General features: G+C 38.5%; 1 protein-coding gene across 1 annotated transcript in view; it reads right to left on the reverse strand.

Moving 5' to 3' along the window:
* Positions 1-230: 230 nt before the first annotated feature.
* LOC143612995 (uncharacterized) overlaps positions 231-27,512 on the reverse strand; it is a 48,022-nt gene continuing 20,740 nt past the window's right edge. The window contains exon 2 of the mRNA XM_077086834.1: positions 231-337. Coding sequence (XP_076942949.1) covers positions 231-337 — 107 coding nt within the window. The remainder of the gene's footprint in view (positions 338-27,512) is intronic.

Consider the following 27,512-nt stretch of genomic DNA (forward strand, 5'->3'; position numbering starts at 1 on the left):
TGGTTTGTTATATATGCGCGTTTAATGTTTTGGTGCATACGAGTATATTGTTTTGTTTTGAAATTTTTTTTGTTATAAAAACACATATTATTAAATAATAATAATTATTATAAATAATAATAAATAGAAATAATAATAATAATAATAATAATAATAATAATAAATAATAGCAAGTATAAATAATAATAATAAATAATAATGATTAAATAATAATAATAATAGACCAGCCCCTATTGGTGAAATGGAGGGTTAAAAGGGCCCCTATAGGCAGTGTATAGTGCTATACGTGGCCTATCAGGCCACTTATAACCCTCCATGTCACCAAATGGAATCTCATCTACACACAAACAAACAAACATTCAAACAGATACATACCCATTGTTTTCTATTACTTCTTTTTTTAATTATTATTATTTATATATAATTTATAATAGTAATAATTATTATTTAATTACAATAATAATTTTTTATTTTTTATTAGTATTTAATAATAATATTTATTTATTTATTAAAGATGGATGACGAGATGGGGATGGAGATCGGCACGTGCCCCTTACGTCCCTGTGCCTTTTGTCGAGCCTGCCCTGATAGCAGCAACGCCCCTTACCATCAACACCTACTTTTGACCACGAGGCAAGCACGTCGGGCGTTAGAAGCGGACGAGGCGACGGCGTGGACGACACCGGTCAGGGATCGGCCGTCAGACGCTGGGCTGACAACCACGTCGATGTTCACGATGCGACGTTTACGACCCCGACATCAATGAAACCCAGTTTTTATAGTTTGTATATATTTTATTTTATTTTGTATAAACTCGATGTTTTGTATATAATAATGTTTTTGTTTTGGTGTATATACACATTTATTGTTTTGGTGTATACACGTATATTGTTTTGTTTTGAAATAAAATTATATATATACATATATTAAAAAAAAAGAACTTTCTTAACTAAAAAAAAAATGTACTTCCAGCTTATTTTGTTGTAAACTATGCTTTACATGTTGCATAGTTGTCTGCTTATATTGTACGTGTTATCATGGTATTTTTAGCCTTCCACGTGTTGGTACTTGGTACATGTCTCCCATTCCACTTTACAGCTTCACCCCACGTTCACCTTTTTCAATTACATTTGCTTTTCATTCTCTCTCTGGAAATATCACACGCCTCTCTCTGATCTACCGGTTCCACCGCCACTCCCTCTCTCCGGTACCACCATCTTCAACCCCACCTGTCGTTGCCGAGTTCTATTTGGAAACTCTAGGTGGCGGCGGTGGTACGGTTGTGTTTTCCGGCGTCTGGTCTTTTAATGGTGCCGGTGGGTTGGGTGTAGACGGCTAACCAACTGTTACTAGGTTCTATATGTAAACCCTAGGTGGTGGTGGTGGTCCGGTGGTGTTTTGAGAAACCCTAATGGTGGCGGTGGTGTTTTCTGGCCTCTGATATTTTATTGTTTAAGAAAGCAACCCATTTGAGAGTTACTGACATTTAGTTGTGAATGGTTATTGATATTTCATTGGATCCAACATCCCTGCGGTTGAATACCGTTGAAGATGATTGAAAGAGTTTCAGTTATTTAATTGAAACCGTTGTCGGGTTCAATTTAGGAACCCTAGGCGGCGGCGGCGGTGGCGGTGGCACAACTTTCGACCACCAGTGGTTTGTAATGTCACCGGGTTTTGTATAGGAACTATAGGCGGCACCGGTGGCGAGAACCACTCCTATCAACCACCGGCCATTTCAGGGGCTTAAGGCTGTGATGATACTTGATTTATCTGAGCCTCCTTTGCGAATTTGTTTTGTATCTGGGAAGTTTCTTGGATATTCATGGTTATGTTTAAGCATTCAATGTGGATTTAAGTACCTGTTTGACACGAGTCCGTTTCTCTATTCTCTATTCGGTGTTTGATAGTTTTGCTTATTATGTGATTGTTTTCTATGAAGATGATGGTCTCTTGAGCTTCTACATCACGAGTTCATACATCTGTTCGCATTCTTGGTGGTAAAGTGCAACACACTTGTCTTCTTTGTGGTAAAGTACATCATCGGTTTAGTTATCACTATCCGTTCATTTTGCGATGTTTTGTATTACCCAGCGATGATGATGGCGTGGCCCGCTTCTTGGCATGGCAACTTCGGTTGAAGCCGTAGCGACAATGAGCCATACTTTGTTAGTTATGGGCTTACATCACTTTTGTAACCAAATCTCAAGGCAAAACCTTTGTGATGTAATGACTATATTAAACTGTTAATAGAGTTTGATGAACCTTAATTTTCCTATGTTATGAAATCTATTGAGCAAATTCTAATACCCTTAGGTACAGGGGAAGGCAATTAAAGTTTTTTTCTTTTTTTTTTCCAACATGACTTTTAACTGTTTTATGCTTCAACTGTTATGTGGCAATTGGTTTAGAAAACCACTCATGATCAGTTTATATATAGCAATTGACATTGTCAATTCGGCCACCATCATATATATGTATGTTTAGTTAATAATGACACAAATTGCATGTATATATTTGGCAACATCTAAGTTTTACAATTTGGTCTTGCAGGTGTGCTTTTCTAAATGGATAAATGGCAACTACCAATTATGGCATTGCCATACTAACATATGATATATATAAACTAAAACTCATTTGTAGTTTTGGCACTAGAGTTCTATTGTATATACAAAGTCTGCTTCCAAATGTCTAGACACTTACCCGCGCGTTCGAAGTACTAGTTTGTTATAAAAACACATCTTTTGTTTAAAAGCATATATTATAAAAATAAAAATAAAAAAGAAAAAAAAAATTAAAACATAAAAAGAAAAGGAAAAAACATAAAAAAATTAAATTAAAAAACATAATAAGACAAAAATGGTGGGTTTTTTCTAAAAAAAGTCTAAATAGGCTGCATATAATGTAATAGGTGGTCTATTGAGAGGTTTTTTTGAAAAAAACCCAAATTTCCCTATGATATAGTGTGAAAACCAAAATAGGAAATAGGAAAAAGGAAAAGGGAAAGTAAATGATTGGATTTTGGGCCCATGACTCTAGTCTGGGCCTTTTGTAAGATACGGACCCATATTAGTAGGAAGGAGGATTGTAGGAGTACTACGCAACATTACCCAAGATTTGCTTCTTACGTATGCCACTATACAATAGGATTTTTAAGTAGGGGTGTTTTTTGGGTTGTTTATTCGAGTTTCGGGTTGTTCGGGTTTGAGCTTTAAAAAATTGACCCAAGAACCGACCCAAATAAGTTCAGTTTGTTCGGGTTTCGGGTTGAACGGGTCAAGTAAATTCGGGTCGGGTATTGGGTTTAACCAATTAAAAGAAATTATCCACCTTTAACAATAGCATAAATTAAAAAACCATATTCCAAGTCGTTATGAAACCATAATATACAACCAAATTCAACAATAACGTATATTGTTTAGCAAAACATTTATCATACAAGCATGCATTAGACGGGATGAATGAGTGTTGTAGCATGTGGATCAATATTTGTGTAAAAAAAATAAACATGCTCAATACATATTGGTTTAAATACTATACTGTAACAACCCCAAAAAATGGGCTAGAATTTTTTTTTTATAAAATAAAACTTATTGTTAGAGGCCGAGTGTGATGTTCGTCAAATAGTAGAAGCGAACTGTACATTAATGGGCTTGGCCCGAACCGTTGAGATAATAACTAATGGGCTCTAACCGGTGATTATGTAAACCTCGATAGAGATACGGTTAGGTCTAATAACAATACCTTAATCTATAACATGGGCTCGACACAAAGTAACCAAAAGAAACCGAGACTCGTTTAACCGAAACGAACCCGAACCGGTAACTCCAAAAATTACATGAATCTTTTCGTAGATACTTAAAAGTATTGGGTATCCAAAATATATAATCCAAATATTAAACGACCTGTTATACTACCATCCGGCCACTCAACCAAACGAAACGAAAACCGATAAACAAGATTGTGACACACCGAATATTAATTTAATTTTCTAAACCTACGTTTATTATATATAAAACCAGCTCCTATGTAATTTATGTAGATTAGTTATAATAGAAATTTATTATTTATCAAAATTCCCAAATCAAATTCAATCTCCCTGCCCCAATAGATGTGTCGACCGCCCCTATGCTCCAATCCCCATCAATGAAAGCTCTTCACCAATCCATCTTCATGCAAAAATCCTCTGCTACAAGAAATCATCTCCTTCATCTTTTAATTGTATTCTTCACCTTTGTAAACATTCAAACTCAATGCTCTCTCACTCTCTTGAAGAAACTGAACCATTAAATTTGATTAAACTTACCAGGATATTGCAAGAATATAACATGTTTTTGGAACTTAAAATCTACCCAGAACCTATAGTAAAACCATAACCAAACTGTAGCTGTGATGGCTGCAAAATTCATGTGTAACAACCTATAAAAAAACAAACTAACCAAACCGAGACCATGTAACATCTGAACATTTTTCACAATACCCAGAAGTTAAACACATCTGTTTGGAGCTCTAAATGTCTAAGCCTGAGTGTCGGATATTAATAGAGTGAACACCCTTGCTACTTTACTTAAAAGCCGTTTCTTTAATAACCTGTAAAGACAAGAAACCGACCATAAGCTTTAACCATCTTACATGGCATCTCTTTTATATAAAATTATATTATTAATAGCGGGGTTAGTGTAAATAAACAAGTTGTCCAAAAACTGTTAAGAACTTGCAGTCATTTTTAAAACCGAATCAAAAGGTGCTAGCGGGCCCAAAACGAACCGAATCTACTATATAGGTTCTAGCCACTTATGTCAGGTCCCAAAATATGATGGTCGTTTCGAATCAGATCTTAATCAATCATGTCATAACTCACACAAAATTAATCGTGTTGACAAGAGAGTTAATGACGGGTTACTATATTTAGAAAGATGACCGTTTGTTAAAGGCGGAATCAATAACAAACATATGGTTGCAATGAATATTCAATATACGAAGACACACGAAGGATTCACTCAAAAGATTTCCATTTATATAACGTTAATCATATAAAAGGATAATCGATTAGGGTTTAGGAGGAATCCTAGGACAGTCGTCACACACAAAATATTCTCTTAATTAATGTGTCGGTCTTATCCACTCTATCTCTCGTATATTCTCCTCTCTTCCGTGTGTCATTGGCGGCGTGCCCTAATTATTCTATTTATAGGCCTGCCAACCTAAGACAGGCTGTCATTCCTTCTAAAAACCCTATCCGATAGTACATACTCAATTTACATATTCAAAAATATACTAAGTGTAAAACAAGTCTTCCGGGTAAGCTTTTCATTAAACTTCAGTCTCCGAGTACGCAGTGTACTCGGCCTTCCTTTAGACTTGGTAAACATAGAAGTGTACTCGGAATCAGTTTCCGGGTAGACTTTACTTAGAGAATATTTTACCAAGTAAAATATTCACCGAGTAGACTTCAATCTTCTTGGACTTATCAAACTTTGCTCGACAAATCCTCACGAGCAACCTTGTTCTTCTATGATCCTGTTCGGCTCTTTGTTAGTTGAATAACTTATTGATAAGGCGTACTTGGGAGTACATACCTTACTCGAGCAGAACCTTACTCGATATAACTTAGAGATATTCCATCAACTCATCAAGTATACTCGGACCATAATTATTAAATAATACCTTGCCCGGTCTTCCAATTACTTGGCTTCTTGGACTTGGTTGACCATACCTTACTCGGAAGAGTAAAATACTTGGTCTTGAAGAACAACCCTGCTTGACAAAGTGAACCTTACTCGGATATGCCAAATAGATGAACCTTACTTGTAGGTTCCCTGGATGGATCTGCACGGGATATCTCGATCTACACAGGTGCGGAATCCCTGCGTAGGTCGTTACGAGCGTAGAACACGAATCAAACAAACACACGATACGAATAAACACACGTTATATTATAACCGAAACACGTGATATAATCACTGAATACAGACTCAATACTCTCTGGTTCTCACGTCTCTCGACTCACACACGCGTATACGATTACCTTCAACCACTTCAAAACAAGCCGTAACCTAGTGTATAAATACACGACAACTTCGCCTGATATGTTCAGGCGAAGTTGTTGCTAACTTCGCTTGACTAACAAGTTCGCCTGATAAGCGAACTTGTCAGTAACTTCGCTTAAACATAAACAAAACACAATTAACATTACAGACTGGATTACAGACACTAGACTATGAACTACTGACATTATGCACCAACATTACTCGGAAATCACCAAAAAGTATACCTTGCTCGGATATCCACTTAAGAAGATTATTTGAAGTAAACCGTGCCCGGAAGGCAAAATCTCGTACTCGGCTAAGTAAAAGCTTACTCGAAGGTCCAAGGTGTACCCGGGTTCAATACTTAGCAGTTTCTGAGGAGGTTGAGAAGATTCCAATCTTCAATATTCTTCAATTAGGTCAAATCTCCTCATTTGGGTCAAACTCTCGACCCAACAATCTCCCCCTAGATTGGAACACCTCAGCTGACCCAAAACATTTTATGGTTACTTACACTTAGCAAAATACACATCAAATTTCATAATTGAATTACATAAGTAAAAATTACATAATCAAAGATTTGTCCGAAGACATTACAAAGCAAAGCCTATTCTATCTCATTTGTCTTTTCCTCTCATTGTAGGCTGCTTGTCTTCTCAGCTGGATCACAGATGCTGCCCTTTCTCTGAATATATTGAGCACTTGGTAGTGAATGTGTCCTTCTTGTATCACCAAGTCTCTTATATCAGCAAGATCATCATTATGTAGGCATGTCAGATCTGCATCCTTCTTGATTGTTGCCAAGGCCTTCCCATCTGAATTCCTCAGCACATAGTGGCCAGTGTCTTCTCTGTATTCAACTTCTGTAATGACACCATTTTTCTGCACTGTGTAATTCGGCCTTCTCATCCTTCTTCCCAAGCTTATACAAGTCTCCATGTTGGACAGACGATTTTGATCTCGGACTCTCATCTGGAAGTTCAGCTCAGCCCTGTCCATTTTCTTCAGTTTTTCTGACCTCCTTGACTTGTGAAGTTGGATCAGTCTCCAACTTCTCTTTTCTTTTAAAAATTTGAAGCCATCAGCCGCATGTTCTTGCAGATACTTAGATAAATCATTCATTTGTCTTCCTGCTGATCTGTCTCTGTCCCTGAAATCATATAAGTGAAGTGACTCCATTCTTCTTAGTTGTTCTTCTTTGTATTCTCTGAAATCACTCTTACAACATTCTCCCGTAACTGCCTACTTTCCATTATGACTTTCAAAGAATCAGGAACTGAATCATAGTAAAGCTCTCTTGGTAGATCCACACCAGACTGTGGTCTTGTTCTTTGTTGCACTGAGCTACTTGATTCCCCTCTTCCTGCTTGTCCTCTTCCTCTTTGCATTCTTTGATGGATTGGTGGTCTGAATGGAATTGATTTCTTGGGCTTTTGAGGTCCAAAGTTGAATGTCTTCACATATATTGCTTCCACCATCTCAGTAAGAAGGTTTGCAATCTCTACAATGTCATGTCCTGCTGACTCTAGTTCTTTTAACATTTTAATCATTCCCGGAGTTCTAGCCAGTCCAGCAGGCACAAATCTGCCATCAGAGTAATATCTGGGATTTTCTCCCTCCCTTAAGGCTTTTTCCCACTCATTCTTCTGCAGATAGAAAAGAGTCTTCAGATCCTCTTTCTCCAAAGCATTAAAATCTGCCTCAATCATCCCTCTTTTGTTTATCATTATGTTTCTTAGGATGCTGATCATTTCCTCATTCTCCCAAGGCATAAATGGTTCAGTTTCTTGTTCAGGCTTTACATCATCTTGAGGGATATAAGTTTCAACAGGTTTGACTTGCTCCTTTTCCATTTCTCTTAATGTCTGAATTCTTCTTTTCTTCTTTTGAGGCTCATCAGGTAGTTCAGTTTGAATTGTGCTCTCAGTATAGACCCTTTTCATCTCTTTCTGTTTCATCTTGGAATACTGGTCAAATACTGCCTCTTAACTCAAATTTCTCACAACCTTAGGCTTTATCCCTTTCTCAATTAGATAACCACACATTCCATCATACTTTTACTTTAATTCTTCCAATTCAATCTTATCATCTTGTTTCACAAATTTTTCTGCAACTATCCCTTTTTCACTGTTAAAAGATCTTGAATTTGTTCAGCAGTGTATCTTTCTAAAGCAGCTTCAGGATACCCTCTAACCTTCAAAAAGGTTTTATAGTGCTCAGTGTTTTTCTCTCTTTTCTCAACCTTCTTTAGGACTTCCTCTGCATTTATTTCAATTATTCCCCTTTGAATATAAGTCATTTCAGCTTGAGGGGTCTCAGCATTAGAGCTTGTGTCAACTTTCTCACCTCCTTGATCAGGGTGATCATCACCCTTTCCATCAGACTCCTCAGAGTCATCCTCCCCATCATCTGATAGATCATTCATGGCATCTATCTTTGGTTCATCAGAGGCAGGATGCTCTGGTTCAGCAATACCAATATCATGAACCTCAACCTCAGGGACATCAACATCAGGAACCCCTGGTAATTTTTCTCCTGGTTTCAGTGTTTTCAAGGGGATTGCTCTGATTGGTTCATCATCAGTCTGTTCAGCTGATTTCTTTCTTCTTTGATAGGTCTTTTCATATCTTCTTTCTCCCCATTTACTAGCAGGGTTCTTTTTCATGTCTTCTTTTACTTGATCAACCCATTTCTTAGCAGCTTCAGATGCAATAGACTCCCCAATCTCTTCAGGTATAATCATGTCAGTGTTAAGATTGGTTGATGGTTCAGCATTCTGCTCTTGTTGCTCTTGAAACTTGTTAACCACCTTTCTTAAAGAGTCATCAACCTCTTGAGTTTTGTTCATATTTACCAGTATTTCAATAACCTCTTGATCTGCCACATCTTGAAATATTTCTTTTGCTACATTGGCTTCATTGATCAATAGGTCTTGCTGTGCCAACTCTTCTTCCCTCAAGGAATGGGCAATTGCTTCCCTTTCCATTGACTCTTTAATCAGTCTTTCTCTCTCAGCAAGAGCAGCAGCAACAGCAGTATCAACAAAGGATACATCTTTCTCAACATATACATCAGGCTCATCCTCTGTTGCTATTCCTTTGCCTTTTTCTTTTCTTTTTCTCAACTGCTCTTCATTTTCTTGCTCATCACCAGTTTCATAATCATCAATTTCTTTGAACAATTGATCTAATTCCGAATCATGCTCTGCCCTCTTGGAACTAGCTTCTTGATCATCTTCAGGTTCAGTGTTTATCAGTTCCTCAGTAGTAGCATTCTCATTCACATTTTCTACAATCATCTCCTCATCCACAATATCAGTCAACTCTTCTGTAATCACATTCTCATCATCATTTGTTTCCTCTTCACACACCTCTTCTTCATTCTCATCACTAACATCATAATCATTCATAATCCTCATCAAACCATCAATATTTTCAGCACATTCAGCATCAGTCATACCCACAACATTATCATAAATATTCTCCCCCTGTTTTGGGGCAGCTGAGTTCTTCTCAAGCTCCTGCCTCAGGGTTTGAATCATCAGTTCAGCTTCAGCTAACCTTATTAACAACATTTCATTTTCATTTGTTAGCTCTTCATTCTTTCTACTCAACTCAGCATTTTCATCCCTAATCTCCTCAACTCTCCTCTTCAACTCATCATTCTCCAACATTAGTTCAATATTTCTTTGAAGTGTGTTTTCTTGTTGGCTTGAGGGTGGGGTTGTAGGTAATGGTTCATAAGTGGGTAGTTCAGTGATGGATGGGGATTGTGTGTGTTGTGTGGAGGTTTCTGGTTGTTCTAAGTTGAAAGATTGAGGTGGTGTTTGATGTGGTGAAGTATGTGGTGGTGATTGTGGTAGTGTAGGGATAGGTTGTTCAAGTTCTTCATGTTGCTCCCCCTGTACTTGTGCCATAATCTCCATATCCAGACCATCTCCCCCATCATTTCCATCTACATCATCATCAGAGTCACCTCCAGCACTCTCATCATCACTCCCTTCTTCCTCATCTGAGCTCAGCTCAGGTACAGGGATAACAGCCAAATCATGGTTTAATAACCATGGCAGAATTTCCAGTGAAACACTTGCATCAAAATTGTTTGAAACACCAGGATTCTTTATTCTCTTGTATGCATCGGGATCTTGCAGTTTGTGGGTGGTTCCAATTGTCGGTAAATCATGCAGTGTGCTATTAAATATGATCTGCAGGAATCTCGGGTACTGTAAAAATCTTTTGCTTTCTGGTTTCTTCAGATTCCCCACTAGCCCATCAAAAATCATCTTGGAAAAATTAAATGGCAGATCAAAAATTGTACCAACGGTGGCATTTGCTAGATCAAGGCTCATCAGAGTCCATGATCCCTTTCTTGGAGCAAATCCATGAATAATGTGGTGAATCAGAAATCTGTACAGTATCGGAAATAAACCCTTCTGAAACTGTCCCTCATGGACATTTCCTTGATACCCCATTGTTTCTCTGAAAATCTTCAACAGATGCTTTGTATCGAAGCTGATGTGATTGTGATCATCGTCATTCAGTCTTAAACATCTTCTAATCAATATTTTAGTGATGTGTATTTCCTGTCTGGCCACGGTCGCCTCGATTCGTTTTTCATTACCGTCTTCGATCAATTCTGCTGATCTCTAGAAATCCAAGGAGTGATTTCTGTAGATAATCGGGCTTTCGAGTGCAAAATTGATGCTTGACCGCGCCATCCATGATATCATTAGAGCCATCGGTTCATTCTCTGGTGTCACTTGTAGTAGTGCGCACATGTTGTGCTTTGGCTCAAACACATACTTTGGCTCGTTATCTGCCATATCTGTAACACATAAACAAGCATATTCAAAGTGAAATTAGACATAAAGTTTAAAACTTTAGACAATTTCAAGTTATAAAAATGAAGAAGAAAGATAGAAATCTTCAAGAACCTGTTCTTCGACAAATTAATAACCTAAACACATAAACAGAGTGTTAGTACTCGAATACATAATCAAGTCACAATCTTAATCTAATCGTGATCGGAAAACATAAAATTTTATGCTTACCGAGTCGGAAATAAGTGGCTGATAAAAATTAGGGTTTGGATTAATCTTGAATTCGATAAGTCGGTTAATTTTCTTAGTAAGAGAGATTTGCAGTGGAAGGAGAGAGATAGAGGGAAATAATGTAGAAGAAATTTGCCTAAGTCCCTTTTTTATACATTTTGAAAGTGGGTTTTAAATGCTTTTTGTCTTCTTGTGAATTACTAGCTGTCAACCAGTAACATTATCCACTTGATATATTAAAAACATTTAATCTCATTTAAAATCATAAGACCTTTCTCGAAAATTTAATTTAACCAAAGTCTACTCGATCTTCTTCCACTAACAGCCTTACTCGGTCAAACTTTACTCGAAAAGATTTTCATTTTGAATATAAAGTTTGCCCGAATACTTCTCTTTTCCAACCTTGCTCGATCAAGTAAATTAATTTAAAGTTAAGATATAATGAAGAAAGCTTACCCGAAATACTTAATTTCTTGAGAAATAAATCGCAAGACAAATAATCAAATATAGTTATCAAATAAACATTCTTACTAAGAATCAATTAAGATCCTCCTAAAAATTTCTCAAATTCAAATTAAAACTTATCTAGCATGAACCCTAAAAATCACAATCACTAACATATTCAAACAACGTATTCATTCAAGTATGAGTCTAAACAATTTCATCATACTAACTCACATATTCAATCAATGCATTCATTCAAGTATGCTTGTATGAAAATTGTGCTCGAGCATTCTTTCAAATGTAAAGTGTGCTCGGACAATAATCTTGTGCTAATTATACTCGAATAACTTTCATATAGTACAAAGTGTGCTCGAAACCAAATTCTAGCAGACAGTGTACTCGTAAAGTTGGGTTTTGAAAATTACCAAGTATATTAAAGGAACACAAGTGTACCTGAAATATAAAGTGTGCTCGGTAAACGAAGTTTGCCCGAAAACACTTGTAATTTCAAAGAAATCATATACAAACATATCAAAGAGCATGCTCGACATGAAATTAAACACAAAAACATTTAAGTGTGCTATAGTCTAAAATTTCATAGAGCTTGCTCGAAAATCCTAAGTTAGCATAATGCTAGCTAGGATAAACACATTCAAACATCAGGTATGCCCTTGCACGAGGTAACTTATCATATCAAACCATACCCGAAAATGACAAACTTAAACAGTAACATTTAAGCGTGCTCGGAAAGGTTAACAAGTCTTTCCTAACAGCATATTCACTCAAAGCTTACTCGGTACACTCACTCAAGTGCACAAAGTTTGCTTGACAACACAATCAGCATATAACATGCATAGCTTACTTGAAGCTAACATATAACATGCATAGCTTACTCGAAACAAGAATTTCTTGTTGACAGTTAGCTATTTCAACACATAATCATCTCAAGACTTCAAGCTTGCTCGAAAAGTGAGTGCAAAGTGCAAACATTTCAAAGCATGCCCGAAAATCATAATGTTAGTCAAAAATGACTAAGCTTACTCGGAAAGGTTGAAAGTTATCAAACCTTACCCGAAACAACATATTCACACATAATCAACTGTTCTGTACTCGGAAAGGTTATAATTCAATAACCTTACTCGAAAGTACATATTCAAACAGTTTGTGCTCGAGAAGGTTGGAAATCATCCAACCTTACTCGAACTTACATATTCAGACATAATCAACTGTTTTGTACTCGGAAAGGTTATAATTCAATAACCTTACCCGAAAATACTTATTCAAACAGTTTGTGCTCGAGAGGATTAGAAATCATCAAACCTTACTCGAACTTACATATTCAGCCTATTTTAGGCAAAATGCAACACTTTTTGACTTAAACCACTTTTCAAAGACATTTCTAAGTTATGTATCATTTCAGAACATAGTTTAAGAGCAAATGGTGCATTAAGAGATCAAATTTCAGTTATACTTCACTTCAAAACAATTTCTTTTATAAACTGAAAAGATCTCAGGAATGGGATCATATTGACTAAGTAGCTATCTCATTACTTCACTCTCAGCATTATTATGACAACTTAGATAGGTTAACAGCAGGTATAAACTTAGCATGATTTTCATCTCTTTGGTGATATGATTAAGGTTCAATTTGAGCATATTGCAATAATGGTCAACACTGTGCTATGATGCCTCATATCTCTTCTCAAAGCTTATTTGGCTTTCCCCAGATCACCCCAATTTGACTCCAACCTCCTGTATTTGGTCAAAAATAGTTTCTTATGACAGAACTTATTATTTTTTTTGAACTTTTGATATTCAAACATATAGAGGTTGAACGTTGGACTTACAGTTAGCAACATGCCTTTCATTTAAGATGAGACAGATTTTGTCAACATCTTTGTAGTTCTTGTTGTAACCCTCTTGTTTGATAAAATATTTAAAACATTTATCAACTTTGGTTGATTTATTCATTCTTCCCCTTGTTTTTGATATTTTCTCAAATTTTCTTAAAGCATGTTCTTTGTCATATAAAAAATGTTTCATTTTGGTTGACCAAATAACAACAGGCTTGTGTATGACTGGGTAATCACTTTTCTGCCATATCATTCGGAGAGATCTATCTTGAGACATGCAAAACAACTATGCATCTCCACATAAAGATTAGCATATTCATTATGTTTATATCACCTTAGATTTTACATAATCATGGGAAAGTAACCATACATGTTAATGACTATACTAAGGCCTTTTTAGCATAGGAATTCCATATGATTATCTAAGCAGTCAATGTATTATCATTTCCCATATATACAGTTTAATATTCAATCACCCCAATACCTCTTCATTCTCAGGTTAATGGCTATCCTGTATTGACCAAATGTGGTCAACAGGACCAAACATACATGTGAATATATGTCCTGTCAAAGTCAGAGTTATTGATATAGTTTTAAGTGAAGGAATAAGAAACAAGTCATAATTGCCCCAAAAGCATTTAGTTTTCAGGTCAATGGCCTTTGAATCTATAGAGATTTAAGGACCAAACATACACAAGTGCATGTCCTTTCAACTAGGCATATGACATAATTTTCAGCAAGAACAACTGTTTGAGATCTTTCCCTTTAAAAATCCTTCTTTTAAGCTTCTTAAAAGCTTGAACTGAATAATCTTATCATATCTCAACACCATTAATCAACTTGCTCATGTTTTGACCAAAATCTAGTATTTATGCAAAATTCATTAAAAATTTCATTGAATCACATAATTTTGACATAAAACACATTTTGACACAAACAGTTGCATCTCATACTCAAAATCTTAATCATTCTATCATCATTAAGAAAAACAGACTGTAATCTCATTCAATGTCTATTCTACCTTAACAACTTCAGAAGATCATATTAGGATCATATTCAAGTAATCATAAACATGTGATTACTCATGACATTATATAAGCAATTAATCTCACCTAAACAGATCTAATTACTTATCATAACATCAGATCAGTTAACAAGATAGTCAAGTATTATCATCAAAATCAACCAAATTGCACAAGTAGTCACTCAAGTACCTATCAGTTAACATCAAAGCAGTGACATAATCAAAACATATTAAACAACATATTCAGCAACATATTCAGCAACATATTCAGCATGTGTGACCTCTTTTAAAATATTCAAGTAGCTCATAGAGGTACACAACTAAGCACACATCCTTAATCAGATTTCATCAGAGTTGATCATCCCCAGGGCTTTCAACAGAAAGTTGAACCTAGTTTTATCAAGTGGTTTGGTGAATAGGTCAGCCAGATTATCACTTGTATCAACTCTTTGCATTTCAATCAAACCCTTTTCACTACAATCTCTGATGAAGTGATGTCTGATTTCAATATGCTTAGTCTTAGAATGTTGCACAGGATTCTTAACAGAAAAATAGGCAGCATTATTATCAATCAGAATAGGGGTGTTTAGAAAGTTCAAACCATAGTCCAGCATCTGATTCTGAATCCAGAGAACTTGTGCACAGCAGGCAGATGCAGCAACATATTCAGCTTCTGCAGTGGAGATTGACACAGTGGTCTGTTTCTTGCATTGCCATGACACTAGCCTTTCACCTAAAAACTGGCATCCCCCTGATGTTGACTTTCTACTCATATTGCATCCATCATAATCACTGTCTGTGTATGCAATCAGATCAAAGGATTGGTTCTTAGGATACCAAATCCCTAAGTCTGGTCTTCCCTTCAAATATCTGAATATTCTTTTCACAGCATTCATGTGGGAGACTTTTGGATTTGATTGGAACCTAGCACATACACACACAGCAAACATGATATCTGGTCTTGTCGCAGTCAGATACATCAGTGATCCAATCTTGGCTCTGTATTCATGTTCATCAACTGGCTCCCCCTTTTCATCAGCTATCATCTTTTCTTTGGTGTCCATTGGAGTTGATGCAGCCTTGTAATCATGACAGTTGAACTTATTTAGAATGTCCTGCACATACTTAGCTTGATGAATGAAGATTCCTTCATCCTTTTGTTGAACTTGTAGTCCCAGAAAGAAATTCATTTCACCCATGGAGCTCATGCTGTACTTGGACTTCATCACCTCTTCAAACTCCAAACACATATTTTCATTTGTAGATCCAAAGATGATATCATCAACATAGACTTGTACAAGCAGCAAATCTGACCCTTGTCTTTTGTAGAAGAGTGTCTTGTCTATGGCTCCCCTTGTGAAGCCATTTTCAAGTAAATGAGTTGATAACTCATCATACCATGCTCTAGGAGCCTAATGTAAACCATAAAGGGCTTTGTTTAGCTTATACACCCTGTTTGGATACATGGGATCCTCAAAGCCTGGTGGTTGAGTCACATACACTTCTTCATCAATCTTTCCATTAAGGAATGCAGATTTGACATCAAGCTGGAATACTTTAATGTTCTTAGAGGCAGCATATGCAAGAAAAATCCTTATGGCTTCCATTCTTGCAACTGGTGCAAACACTTCCTCAAAGTCTATCCCTTCCTTCTGAAGACATCCCAGTGCTACAAGTCTTGCTTTGTTCTTAATCACCAAACCCCTTTCATCCCTTTTATTTCTGAACACCCATTTGGTTCCTATTGCATATCTGTCATGTGGCTTGTCTACAAGATCCCATACATGTAAATCTCTGAACTGGGCCAATTCCTCTTGCATTGCCTCTACCCGACTATTGTCTTTCAAAGCTTGAGCATTATTCTTTGGTTCTAATTGGGATAGAAAGCAAGAGTACAGACAGATGTTAGCTATCTCAGAATGACTCCTTGTTACTCTTTCATGCAGGTCACCAATGATATTTCCAGCAGGATGATTCTTTTCAACAGTAGGAGTTTGTATTATAATATTTGTAGACAAATTTATGTCAAGATTTGTTTAATTGATTTCAGGTTCTTCAATGATCAAATCAGCTTCTGCATCATGAAACTCTGGTGCTTCATCATTGGTTTGTCTTGAAGTGGATGCACTATTGTTTCCCAGATTCAAACTTTGAAACAAGTCTTGGAATCTTGCTGTTGTTGCAGCTTCTTCATCATTTGTTTTGTTGCCTGTGTCACTCCTATTATGAACATGATCATTTTGTACATCAGTACTATCTTGACTTGTCATTTCCTGATCTTGTTCAATGTCATTGTTTGTTGAGCTATTCACAAAAGTGTATTCTTTTTCTGTTCTAGCAACTTTCTTCCACAATTCTTCCAAGTCCAGTTCTTTCTTCTTATTTTCTTCAAGTACACTGGTCTTGTAGAATGTTTCATCAAAGTCTTCAGAATAAATCTTGAATGACTTTATCAATTTTTCATGTTCAAACAGCCATGTTGCACCACTGACTGTGTTGAATTGATTCTCATTAAAAACAATGTCAGATGACTCTATTACACTCATGTGATCTTTCACATAAACTCTGTAAGCCTTTGAGTGAGTAGAATATCCAACAAAGAAACAGTCTAGTGACATAGTTTGAAACTTGTTCAAATAGTCTCTAGTGTTTAGTAAGAAACATTTGCAGCCAAAGGGCTTGAAGAACTTGATGTAAGGCTTTCTATTGTTGAAAATCTCATATGGAGTTTTATCATGCCTTTTGTTCACAAGCACTCTGTTCTGAACATAACAAGCAGTGTTGATTGCTGTCACACCCCCAAATTTCCACTAACGGAGTTTTACCGTAAGGCGGGTGACAAACCAGGATCCGAACACATTAATCACACCAAATGACATCTACATGGTCTTAAAAGTTTTAACAAATCAAAATAAAATGTTCAGAGTACTTAAGTGCTAGTGCGGAAGCTAAACAAAGTGCAAGAGCCATCTCCCAAACAAGTTTAAATAATTCATGGCGCTACAAGCGCAAAACCAATATTAAATAAATGTTTTCAAACTTAAACCAATGCGAGTCCATGCATGCAATGTTATCCTAATCCAAGTGCTTGCTAGTGACCTGAGGAAAACATGCTAAAAAGAGTCAACACATATGGTTGGTGAGTTCACAGGTTTTTAAGGTAAGTTATGCTCTATCAGTTCATAAACATTTATAAATAAAAGTGGCCCATGGTTAACTACACTTAGTTAACTCGTTGCCGCATAGTGTTATGTTTCCATCACGACCGAAGCTGACTAGTTATTGCCTCAAGTCAAGTATTGCCAAAACTTAACAATGTCTGGTCAAAGTTACACCCCGTTCGACCTCCAGTCGAGAATAATGCAGGGTGGGGTTTGTCAAACCCAATAGTACTATTTAAATTTACCACGCCAGTTAACCTTAGTTAACGGTCCGATGTTCATGAGGACTTTCCATGGCAAAGAAACACTACGTTATAAGCAACCAAACGGTTGTGTAAAGATTTAGAGCAAGTAAAGTAAAACAGTTTTGCGTGTTTCCTCCCCCAAAGGAAAGGTATAAAAGTGGGGCCGTAAACTCATCTTGTTGGTGCTTCGGGTATTACACAAATCCGACCGAAGTAAATGCGTCACGTGCTAAGACCCTAAAAATGCAAGTATGTAAGTAACTTGCGGGATGGTTCCTAGAACCACTAGTATCCAACAATCTCCCATTGTTTTTTTAAAAAGACTTTTGACCAAAGTTTGACTTTTGTTGACTTTGACTAAAGTTGACTTTGACTAAAGTTTTGACCTTTGACTAAAATATTGACCTTTGACTATAAGTTTTGACCTTTTACAGACACTAGACTATGAACTACTGACATTATGCACCAACAGACTCCCCCTTGGCAGTAGCTTCATATCTTTATCTTTAAGCACTTGTCTTGTAATCTTCATGCATGCACTCCCTCTCTTACACAGACCGTGACTACTCGCTGATATTTCCTTGCTTCGTCTTTCCAAGCAGGAATATAGAATATCTTCTTCTCGTTTAACACCTGCAGATCAGCTTTAGATAAATTAACAAGATGCATCAGATCATACACTCTTAGCACTTCTTGTTCGTCTTCGTCTTCCATCACGGCTTCAGCAGTCTGGCAATCCACATACCACCATTTCAGATCTTTCAGCACATCTTGAGGCATAGTCTTCATTGGAACCTCTTTCAAACACCGAATTGGCTTATATTTCATCACCATCCAAGGTTTGCCATCTGCTCTCATTCCTCTTTCAGTATCTTCAACTAATTTCCCTTTCTGTGGTTTTAACAACTCAAACTTTTTCTCTTTAGTACTTTCTTTCCATACTATCTTCCCAATAACTCTTGCCATATTATCATCACTTCTATTAATCAACCCCAGTCTGGCCAAATCCTTTACCTCACACTCAGGTAAGGTATTTAGAGATCTCAACGTCCTCTTAAAGTATTGGATCCCATCATATCTTTTCAACACGAACACTTTTAGCTGTTCATCATATAACCAACAGATAATGTCTTTCTTTGACTCAGCGTACCCTTTAATATTATAACTTTTCTTGAACATTGTAGGTACCACTGGCTTCTTCGTTTTGATAAACCAATGAGCATAGCCTTCCTTCCATCTAGGCTGCTCCTCCCATTCTGTATCATCAACTACTGTATCTTCACATACATTCGACTTCTCAACGGTTGGAAGCTCGTGTTCAACATTCTCCTCTACAATTTCACCTTCTTCAACATCATCTTCTATCACTATCTGTGCACCAATCTTCTCAATTTCTTCTAATGGCAGCACATCATCATCACACACATCATCAACATCTAACATATCATCATCCAACTCCTTCAAGGCATCGATCACATCATCTCCCATCTCCTCGTCATCTACCATCACCACCTCATCACCACCAGAACCGCCAGCTACACCTGCAGACTCCCCCTGAGCTGTGGTTGTCCCAAGAGCTTGAGTAGTTCTTGGCAACTCACCACCTGCACCTTTCGATGCATTGGGATCATCGTCTCTGTCATTCTTCTTCTTTGTCCTGAGCTCGTCGCCTTTACAGCTCGTCTCCCCTTGAGATGCCAAGAACTCCTTCATAGCATCTATAATTTTTCCATGTTCAACCAGGAGGGACGACTGTAGTTGATTTTCTGCTACAAGGCGTTGAATAGCCTGGGTCTGGATAAGATTCACCCTTGATTGTTCTGCCACGACCCGTTCAAGTGCGGCTATTCTTTCCGAGTCTGATAGGGTTGCATCGAAATCGAACCTCATGTGAGATATGTCTTGAGTATACTGAGGAGGGATTTCGAATGAAACCGGGACATCAGAAGTAGCTGTGGACGTAACCGCAGGTGGTATCGTGACCGACAACCCTGCAGTGTGAACCACTGTCGACTCAATAACCTGTGCAACAACCTCCGACGGAGTAAGCGTTGGAGGCGGGCAACGATACAATATCTGGAGTCGTCAGCTGGAGTGTGATGAATGGGAGGCCAACAGATGATGTTGTAGCCACCACGGGAACGTCCGTGGCGCTTGGCCTTGTGACCTGTAATGGTGTAGGGACAATTGACATACCGGACAGTGCGGACGGAGCGAAACGTATGACTCTAGAGCTCTCACCAGCTCCCCTACCTGCACCTGTCCTGTCCCTTCTTGAACGTCTGATCAACTTATGAATGTCTTCTTCTTCTTCTGACTCACTGTCGTCATCTGTCCTCTTTCTCTTCCCATACGTCCTCTCTTGAGTCACCATCATACGTCTTGCCTCATCCATTACATCATCAAAATCTGAGTCAGCCACCGTTGTAGCTGTCCTAGTAACATGCACAGTCGAGGCACGTTCAACAGGGACCTGAACGTTCTCATCTGGATCCACCCGATCCATATCAAAGAAGCCTTGACCACCAAATTCAGCATCAAGGTCCACTTCCTCCTCCAGTGACACAACAGGAGCAGCAGGTATAGCTTGAGGTGCTCCTGCCTGTTGTGGTGCCGGGTCCCTAAACTCATCCCCACGAGCAGGCACATACTCCGGGTTGATTAAGTTCCCAAAGAGTGGAGTATGCCTAGGACACAGTTCAGGCTTGCTTCTAGCACTCGAAGTTCTACATTGAGCAAAGATACGCTTGTTCACACTCTCCACGTATCTGATAGGGCGACGTTGAGGCAACGTGGGAGCAAAATGATTCAAGATCATTTGGAGAAATCTTGGATATATGATGAATCTCTCACGCCCCATTGCCCTTCGCTGTCGATCAATCTCATAGAAGACCATCTGACTCAAGCTGTAACGCTTGTTATAAGTCAGAGCAGTCATCGCCGACTGCAAGGTCGCGCCCATCCCGTCAGTGCCCGCCTTCCTCCCGGACATGCAGACAATCATTACGTGCATGAGGAAGCGCCACTGATCGAGCAAGAAACCTTTCCTTCTTTGTGTATCCCCAAGGGACCAGAATATCCCATTCGTAGAAATGCTCCATCACGGAACGGAGCAACAAACTCTGTCGGGTCGTCCCTCGTCTCCTCTCCGAATTGCAAAGCCACCCGGATTTGTTCAGACGAGAACTGAACATCCTGACCATTTACCGTTGCACGCATCACCGGGGGGTCGACGCGGCAGTCATATTCCACCGTCTGCCAGAAATCCTCAATGTTGGGCAAGGAAATCGGTAGAGTTGTCGTAATGGCGTGGAATATCATCGAGCATAAAAGGAAGGTGATGATTTCGCGGAAATCATCAACTCCGCTCGCTTCCGGGTCTAAGGTGATATACATGTTGTGACCCGGGAATAACTGTCTTTGTTGATCACCTCCGTCATCACCGCCTGCACCACCTGCTCCAGCAATAGCAGCCATATCTGCAACAAACAGGTTAAGTTAGATAAACGTCAAAGCGAATCACAAGTTCGCCTTTTACCATGAGCGAAGTTGTGAAAAATTCTATATAGGCGAAGTTAAAGGTGGGGCGAAGTTGGTAAACAACTTCGCTTCAACTGTAACTTTGTCTATTAAATTTAAGTAAAAGATCCAGGCGACGTTAATGAGAACTTCGCCAAACCACAACATCGCCTCCTAAACTGTTTAAAAAGTAATTATCAGGCGAAGTTAAACCTCAGGCGAAGTTACGGATAACTTCGCCTAAACTGTAACTTCGCCGAATTTGAATCGGCAACAGTTAGGAATTTAGAACGACGTGTAGATGATGATTTCGGAGATCAAGGACTCCGAAATACATGATTTTATGAAGTTTTATACGTTCAAGTGGTATACTATCACGTAAATACAAGTTTGAAATCGGGTGTTTAAGGTTTCGAAAGACGAGGTCGATAATCGAGTCGAAACGACCGATGATCAACCTCAAAAACATTGATTATACGAAACTAGAAACCTTACACACCTTTAATCACGGAATGAAATCGAAATAAGAACACAGATGAATTTGATCGATAAGTTCGCTAAGGTTTACGGAGAGAATAAGTTCGCTGGATTGAAAAATAATGAACAGTCTGACCTTTAAAACTTCTTTATATAGGGACAAAAATTTACAGGCGAAGTTATGGATAACTTCGCCTATTGCAGGCGAAGTTAAGAATAAGTTCGCCGGTATATTAAACTTTTCAAAACAAACCCCTATAATTTGAATAATTTGCAATTAAGTTTCAAAACCTCCTTTAAAGCGTTAAATGATACGATCAAGACCAAGTAACCAGGTATAAAATCAAACAATTACAAAAGTAACAAAAATTTGAAAAATTAAAGTACACGGGATCAAATTTCAGTCTCGACAGGGACTACCATGTTTTAGAAAAGATCCGAACAGGAATCATACTAATTTCGTGACTGTCACACAGATCCGTGTTCAGCTGTATTATGACATAAAGAAACAGGTTGTAAGCAGGTAAATAACTTAAGATGGTTTTCATCGTTTCTGTGATACAAGTTAAGTTCAATTAAGCTCAAACTTAAGTGGGCAACAACTCAGAGATTATGATGCCTCCTATCTATTCTCAAAGCGTATTTGGCTTTCCCCAAGTCACCCCGAATTGACTTCAACCCATAGTGTCTGATTAAGTTTGTAAGTACTCTTCATCTGCTTCCCGTTCTCTTTCTTACTCCATGATTGAGAAGTCTTGACATTTTCAGCTCTAGAATGTTTCAATAACTCATAAGGTTTTTTTTTTTTTTTTTTTACGATAAACATTTACATAGACTTCAGAGTAGTAAACAACTGCAAGTCCCGAATCTGGCTCGCTGCAGTTTCTTCACACACTATCTTTACGGGAATCAGAACACTTACGGGCTCGTGTATGACTGGGTAATCGCTTTTCTGCCTATCATTCGAAAAGATATATATGAAGACATGCAAAACTCTTAAGGAGTTTCCACGTAAAATCGAGTAGATTTAGTTTGTATCACATCTACTTTTACGCACCATAAAAAGCTACCATGACATACAATGACCGTTCTAAAGCCTTTTAAGCCTAATAATTTCACTAGTTAAGCACACAGAATCAGTAAATCTATCATTTTCCAAGGTTGGATCAATTTTCTGTTAAAACATAGTAACAGAACTTCTTACGAAGTAGAAGACTTGAAAAATAATTTCATTTCCCAAAAAAATTTTTTGACTTCAATCGCCCCGATCAGTTCAAAGTCTTCAGGTAAACGGTTATCCTGAGGGTCCAATGGATCCGCTGGACCGACCACATACAAGTATGTGTCCTTCTAACTAAGTATGAACGACTAATTTTCAGCGAAAGAATAAAAACACATCATAAACCGCCCCGGTCACATTCAGTCATCTGGTTAATGGCAACCCTCAAACTCTACAAGTAGAAAATGAGGACCAAACATATCCGAGGATATGTCCTTCAAACTGAGGTAACCGACATAATTTTAAGCGATAGTGACATTTTTTTTTATATATATATATGCACAAAAAGCATGGTTACTCGGGATTGATCATCCCATTCAACTCAACAAGGTTTTGAAATCTTGATTTGTCAAACGCTTTAGTATATAAATCAGCGAAATTATCAAGCGTATCCACCTTTTCAAGCACAATCAGTTTCTTCTCAGCACAATCCCGTATAAAATGATGACGTATGTCAATATGTTTAGTTTTACTATGCTTTACGGGATTATTAGTTACTGAGATAACAGCTGTGTTATCAATACAAATTGGAGTAAGTGAGAAATTCAGACCATAGTCGCGTAACTGTTGTTGAATCCACAGAACCTGGGAGCAGCAGTTGGATGCTGCCATGTATTCTGCCTCACATGTTGAAATGGCGACTGATGTCTGCTTCTTGCATTGCCAGGACACTAATCTGCCTCCTAGAAACTGACATCCTCCAGTAGTTGACTTCCGACTCTGATTGCATCCTCCATAATCAGAATCTGTGTAAGCTACCAACTCCAAGTCTCCTCCCTTCGCGTACCACAACCCCAGCTTAGGTTTGCCTTTGAGATATCGCAGTATCTTCTTCGCACCCTTCAAATGAGATTCTTTTGGGTTTGCCTGAAAACGAGCACAAAGACAAACTGCAAACATAATATCAGGCCTAGAAGCAGTTAAGTACATTAAAGAACCTATAATAGCCCGATACTGAGTTGGGTCCACATCTGCGTCATTGTCTGTCTCAGCACCCAATTTATGGTTGACGCAGATTGGAGTATCGAATGGAGTGCTGTCCTCCATCTTGAAGCGTTTGAGCACATCATGGACATACTTGGTCTGATGAATGAACATCCCATCCTTTTTCTGATCAACCTGCAATCCTAAAAAGAAAGTTAGTTCACCCATAGCACTCATTTCAAACCTTTTCTTCATGACAGCCTCAAACTCCTGACACATGGAGACTTTTGATGCAGCAAAGATAATGTCATCCACGTAGACTTGGACCAGCAGGAAGTCGCTTTCTTCTCTCTTGAAGAACAACGTGCTATCTATCTTCCCTCTTTCAAACCCATTTTCAAGCAAGTAATCTGATAAGGTTGAGTACCAGGCACGAGGTGCCTGATGTAGTCCATACAACGCCTTGCTTAACTTGTACACGTGGTCTGGAAAGTCTGGGTCAGGAAAACCCGGAGGTTGCTCAACGTACACAACCTCATCAACTTTCCCATTTAGGAACGCACTTTTCACGTCTAACTGAAATACCTTCATCTTCTTATAAGCAGCAAATGCCAAAAACAATCTAATGGCTTCCAATCTTGCACAGGAGCGAACACTTCATTATAATCAATCCCTTCTTGTTGATTAAAACCTTTAACGACTAGCCTCGCCTTGTTTCTTATAATAATCCCTTTCTCATCTCTCTTGCACTTAAAAACCCATTTTGTGCCTATCGCATGCACATGCTTTGGTTTTTCAACCAAAGTCCAAACTTCCATTTTTTTGAATTGAGCCAGCTCTTCTTGCATGGCTTCGACCCACGAGCTGTCTTTTAGAGCCATTTGATAATTCTTTGGTTCAATCTGGCTGATAAAGTAGGTGTACAAGCATTCGTTGATTATGCCTGTCTCCTTAATGCTTGTGTAAACACAGGTGTGCTTATTCAAGCTACGTCTTGTTTGTACACCGGAGGACACATCACCAATCACATTCTCCAAAGGGTGATCTTTATGAATTCTCGTGGTCGGAACCGAACCGACATGCAAATTGTCTTCCAAGTTAGAAGAGAGCTCGTCAATGGTTGTTCCTTGCTGAGAGTGAAACGGATTGAAAAATTCTTCTTCAGGAGAGGCAGCAGGGGTATCGATAGCATTTGATGAGGAAGGTTGACATTTATCAAACAGCTGTCTATCTTCCCTCTTTCAAACCCATTTTCAAGCAAGTAATCTGATAAGGTTAAGTACCAGGCACGAGGTGCCTGATGTAGTCCATACAACGCCTTGCTTAACTTGTACACGTGGTCTGGAAAGTCTGGGTCAGGAAAACCCGGAGGTTGCTCAACGTACACAACCTCATCAACTTTCCCATTTAGGAACGCACTTTTCACGTCTAACTGAAATACCTTCATCTTCTTATAAGCAGCAAATGCCAAAAACAATCTAATGGCTTCCAATCTTGCCACAGGAGCGAACACTTCATTATAATCAATCCCCTCTTGTTAATTAAAACCTTTAACGACTAGCCTCGCCTTGTTTCTTATAATAATCCCTTTCTCATCTCTCTTGCACTTAAAAACCCATTTTGTGCCTATCGCATGCACATGCTTTGGTTTTTCAACCAAAGTCCAAACTTCCATTTTTTTGAATTGAGCCAGCTCTTCTTGCATGGCTTCGACCCACGAGCTGTCTTTTAGAGCCATTTGATAATTCTTTGGTTCAATCTGGCTGATAAAGCAGGTGTACAAGCATTCGTTGATTATGCCTGTCTCCTTAATGCTTGTGTAAACACAGGTGTGCTCATTCAAGCTACGTCTTGTTTGTACACCGGAGGACACATCACCAATCACATTCTCCAAAGGGTGATCTTTATGAATTCTCGTGGTCGGAACCGAACCGACATGCAAATTGTCTTCCAAGTTAGAAGAGAGCTCGTCAATGGTTGTTCCTTGCTGAGAGTGAAACGGATTGAAAAATTCTTCTTCAGGAGAGGCAGCAGGGGTATCGATAGCATTTGATGAGGAAGGTTGACATTTATCAAACAGCTGTCTTTGCACTAGATTTTCTTCCTCATCAAGGATCATCTTCGTAGCAACTCTTTCTTCTACTTCTGCACTATCCAAATAAGGTATGTTAAAAGACTTAAAAAGTCTATCATAGTCGAAAAACTCAGCAGGTCCGTTGCTTGGTTTTGGCGGTTTATAACTTGTGATATCGGTGTTACACACCACCTCAACCTTTCCGGTTGATGTATTAAAGACACGTCTGTTGGGAGTCCCAACAACATAACCGACTAAGATTCCTTCATCGGCTACTTCACCAAATTTAGAATTTGTCTTTAAAATCGAACAAGGGGACCCGAATGGTTCAAGACCACTCAAGTTGGGCTTCCTCCCATGCATAAGCTCATAACACGTTTTATTAAGTCTTTTAACAGTCAAGACTCTATTCAGGATATAACAGGCTGTAGCAACAGCTTCAGCCCAGAACACCACGGGAAGCTTCGAATCAGCCAGCATAGTTCTGGCTCCTTCAATTAACGTTCTATTCTTCCTCTCAGCCACTCCATTCTGTTGCGGAGTATACGGAGCGCTGTACTGGTGCTCAATCCCTTTCTGAAGGCAGAAGATCTCCATTTCAAAATTCTTGAACTCCGTTCCATTGTCACTCCTGATGAACTTAACCCTTTTATCCATGACGTTCTCAACTTTGGTAATCAAATTCTTCACCATCTGAGCCGTTTCATCTTTTGATTTCAGGAAATATACCCACGAATATCGTGAGTAATCATCAGTGATCACCAAGCAATAAGAAGTACCTCCTAGACTTTTTGCATTCACGGGACCGAAGAGATCCATGTGAAGCAATTCTAGAGTACTGACAATAGAATTGACCTTCTTGGTGTGATGGGATTTCTTGTGCTGCTTTCCCTTCTTGCACGCTAGACATTTGTCCTCAAAGTTGAAACTTTTCAAGGGAACGCCCAGCACAAGTCCATTCTTGACAATGTGGTTCATCTTCCAAAGATGAATGTGCCCCATTCTCCTATGCCACAATTCGGACTCCGATTCGCTCGCTTTTGTCATAAGGCATGATTCTTCCGTGGCCATTTCAGTCGACCTCATATCCATAATATACGTATTCCTCTCACGTGGAGCCTTCATCACAATCCACTCCTCTGGTATCTGAAAACCAGGATGCAACACAATCGCCTCATTCTTTGTAAAATGTACGGTGTACTCCTTATCACAGATCTGCGACACACTCAGCAGATTGTGCTTCAATTCTTCGACAAAGTTTACTTTCTCTAGAGTCATCTTTCCATTAGACACCGTTCCCATTCCTGTAATCTTGCCTCCACTTTCTCCAGCAAAGCTCACTCTCCCTCCTTGAACAGGTTTCAAATCGTGTAACAAGATTTTGTTACCCGTCATGTGCCGGGAACAGCCGCTATCCACAACCCAAAGATTAT

Source organism: Bidens hawaiensis, unplaced genomic scaffold, assembly GCF_021521415.1.
Source record: "Bidens hawaiensis isolate Kalapana, Puna unplaced genomic scaffold, B.hawaiensis_p1.1 tig00036363_1, whole genome shotgun sequence".
NCBI lineage: Eukaryota > Viridiplantae > Streptophyta > Magnoliopsida > Asterales > Asteraceae > Bidens > Bidens hawaiensis.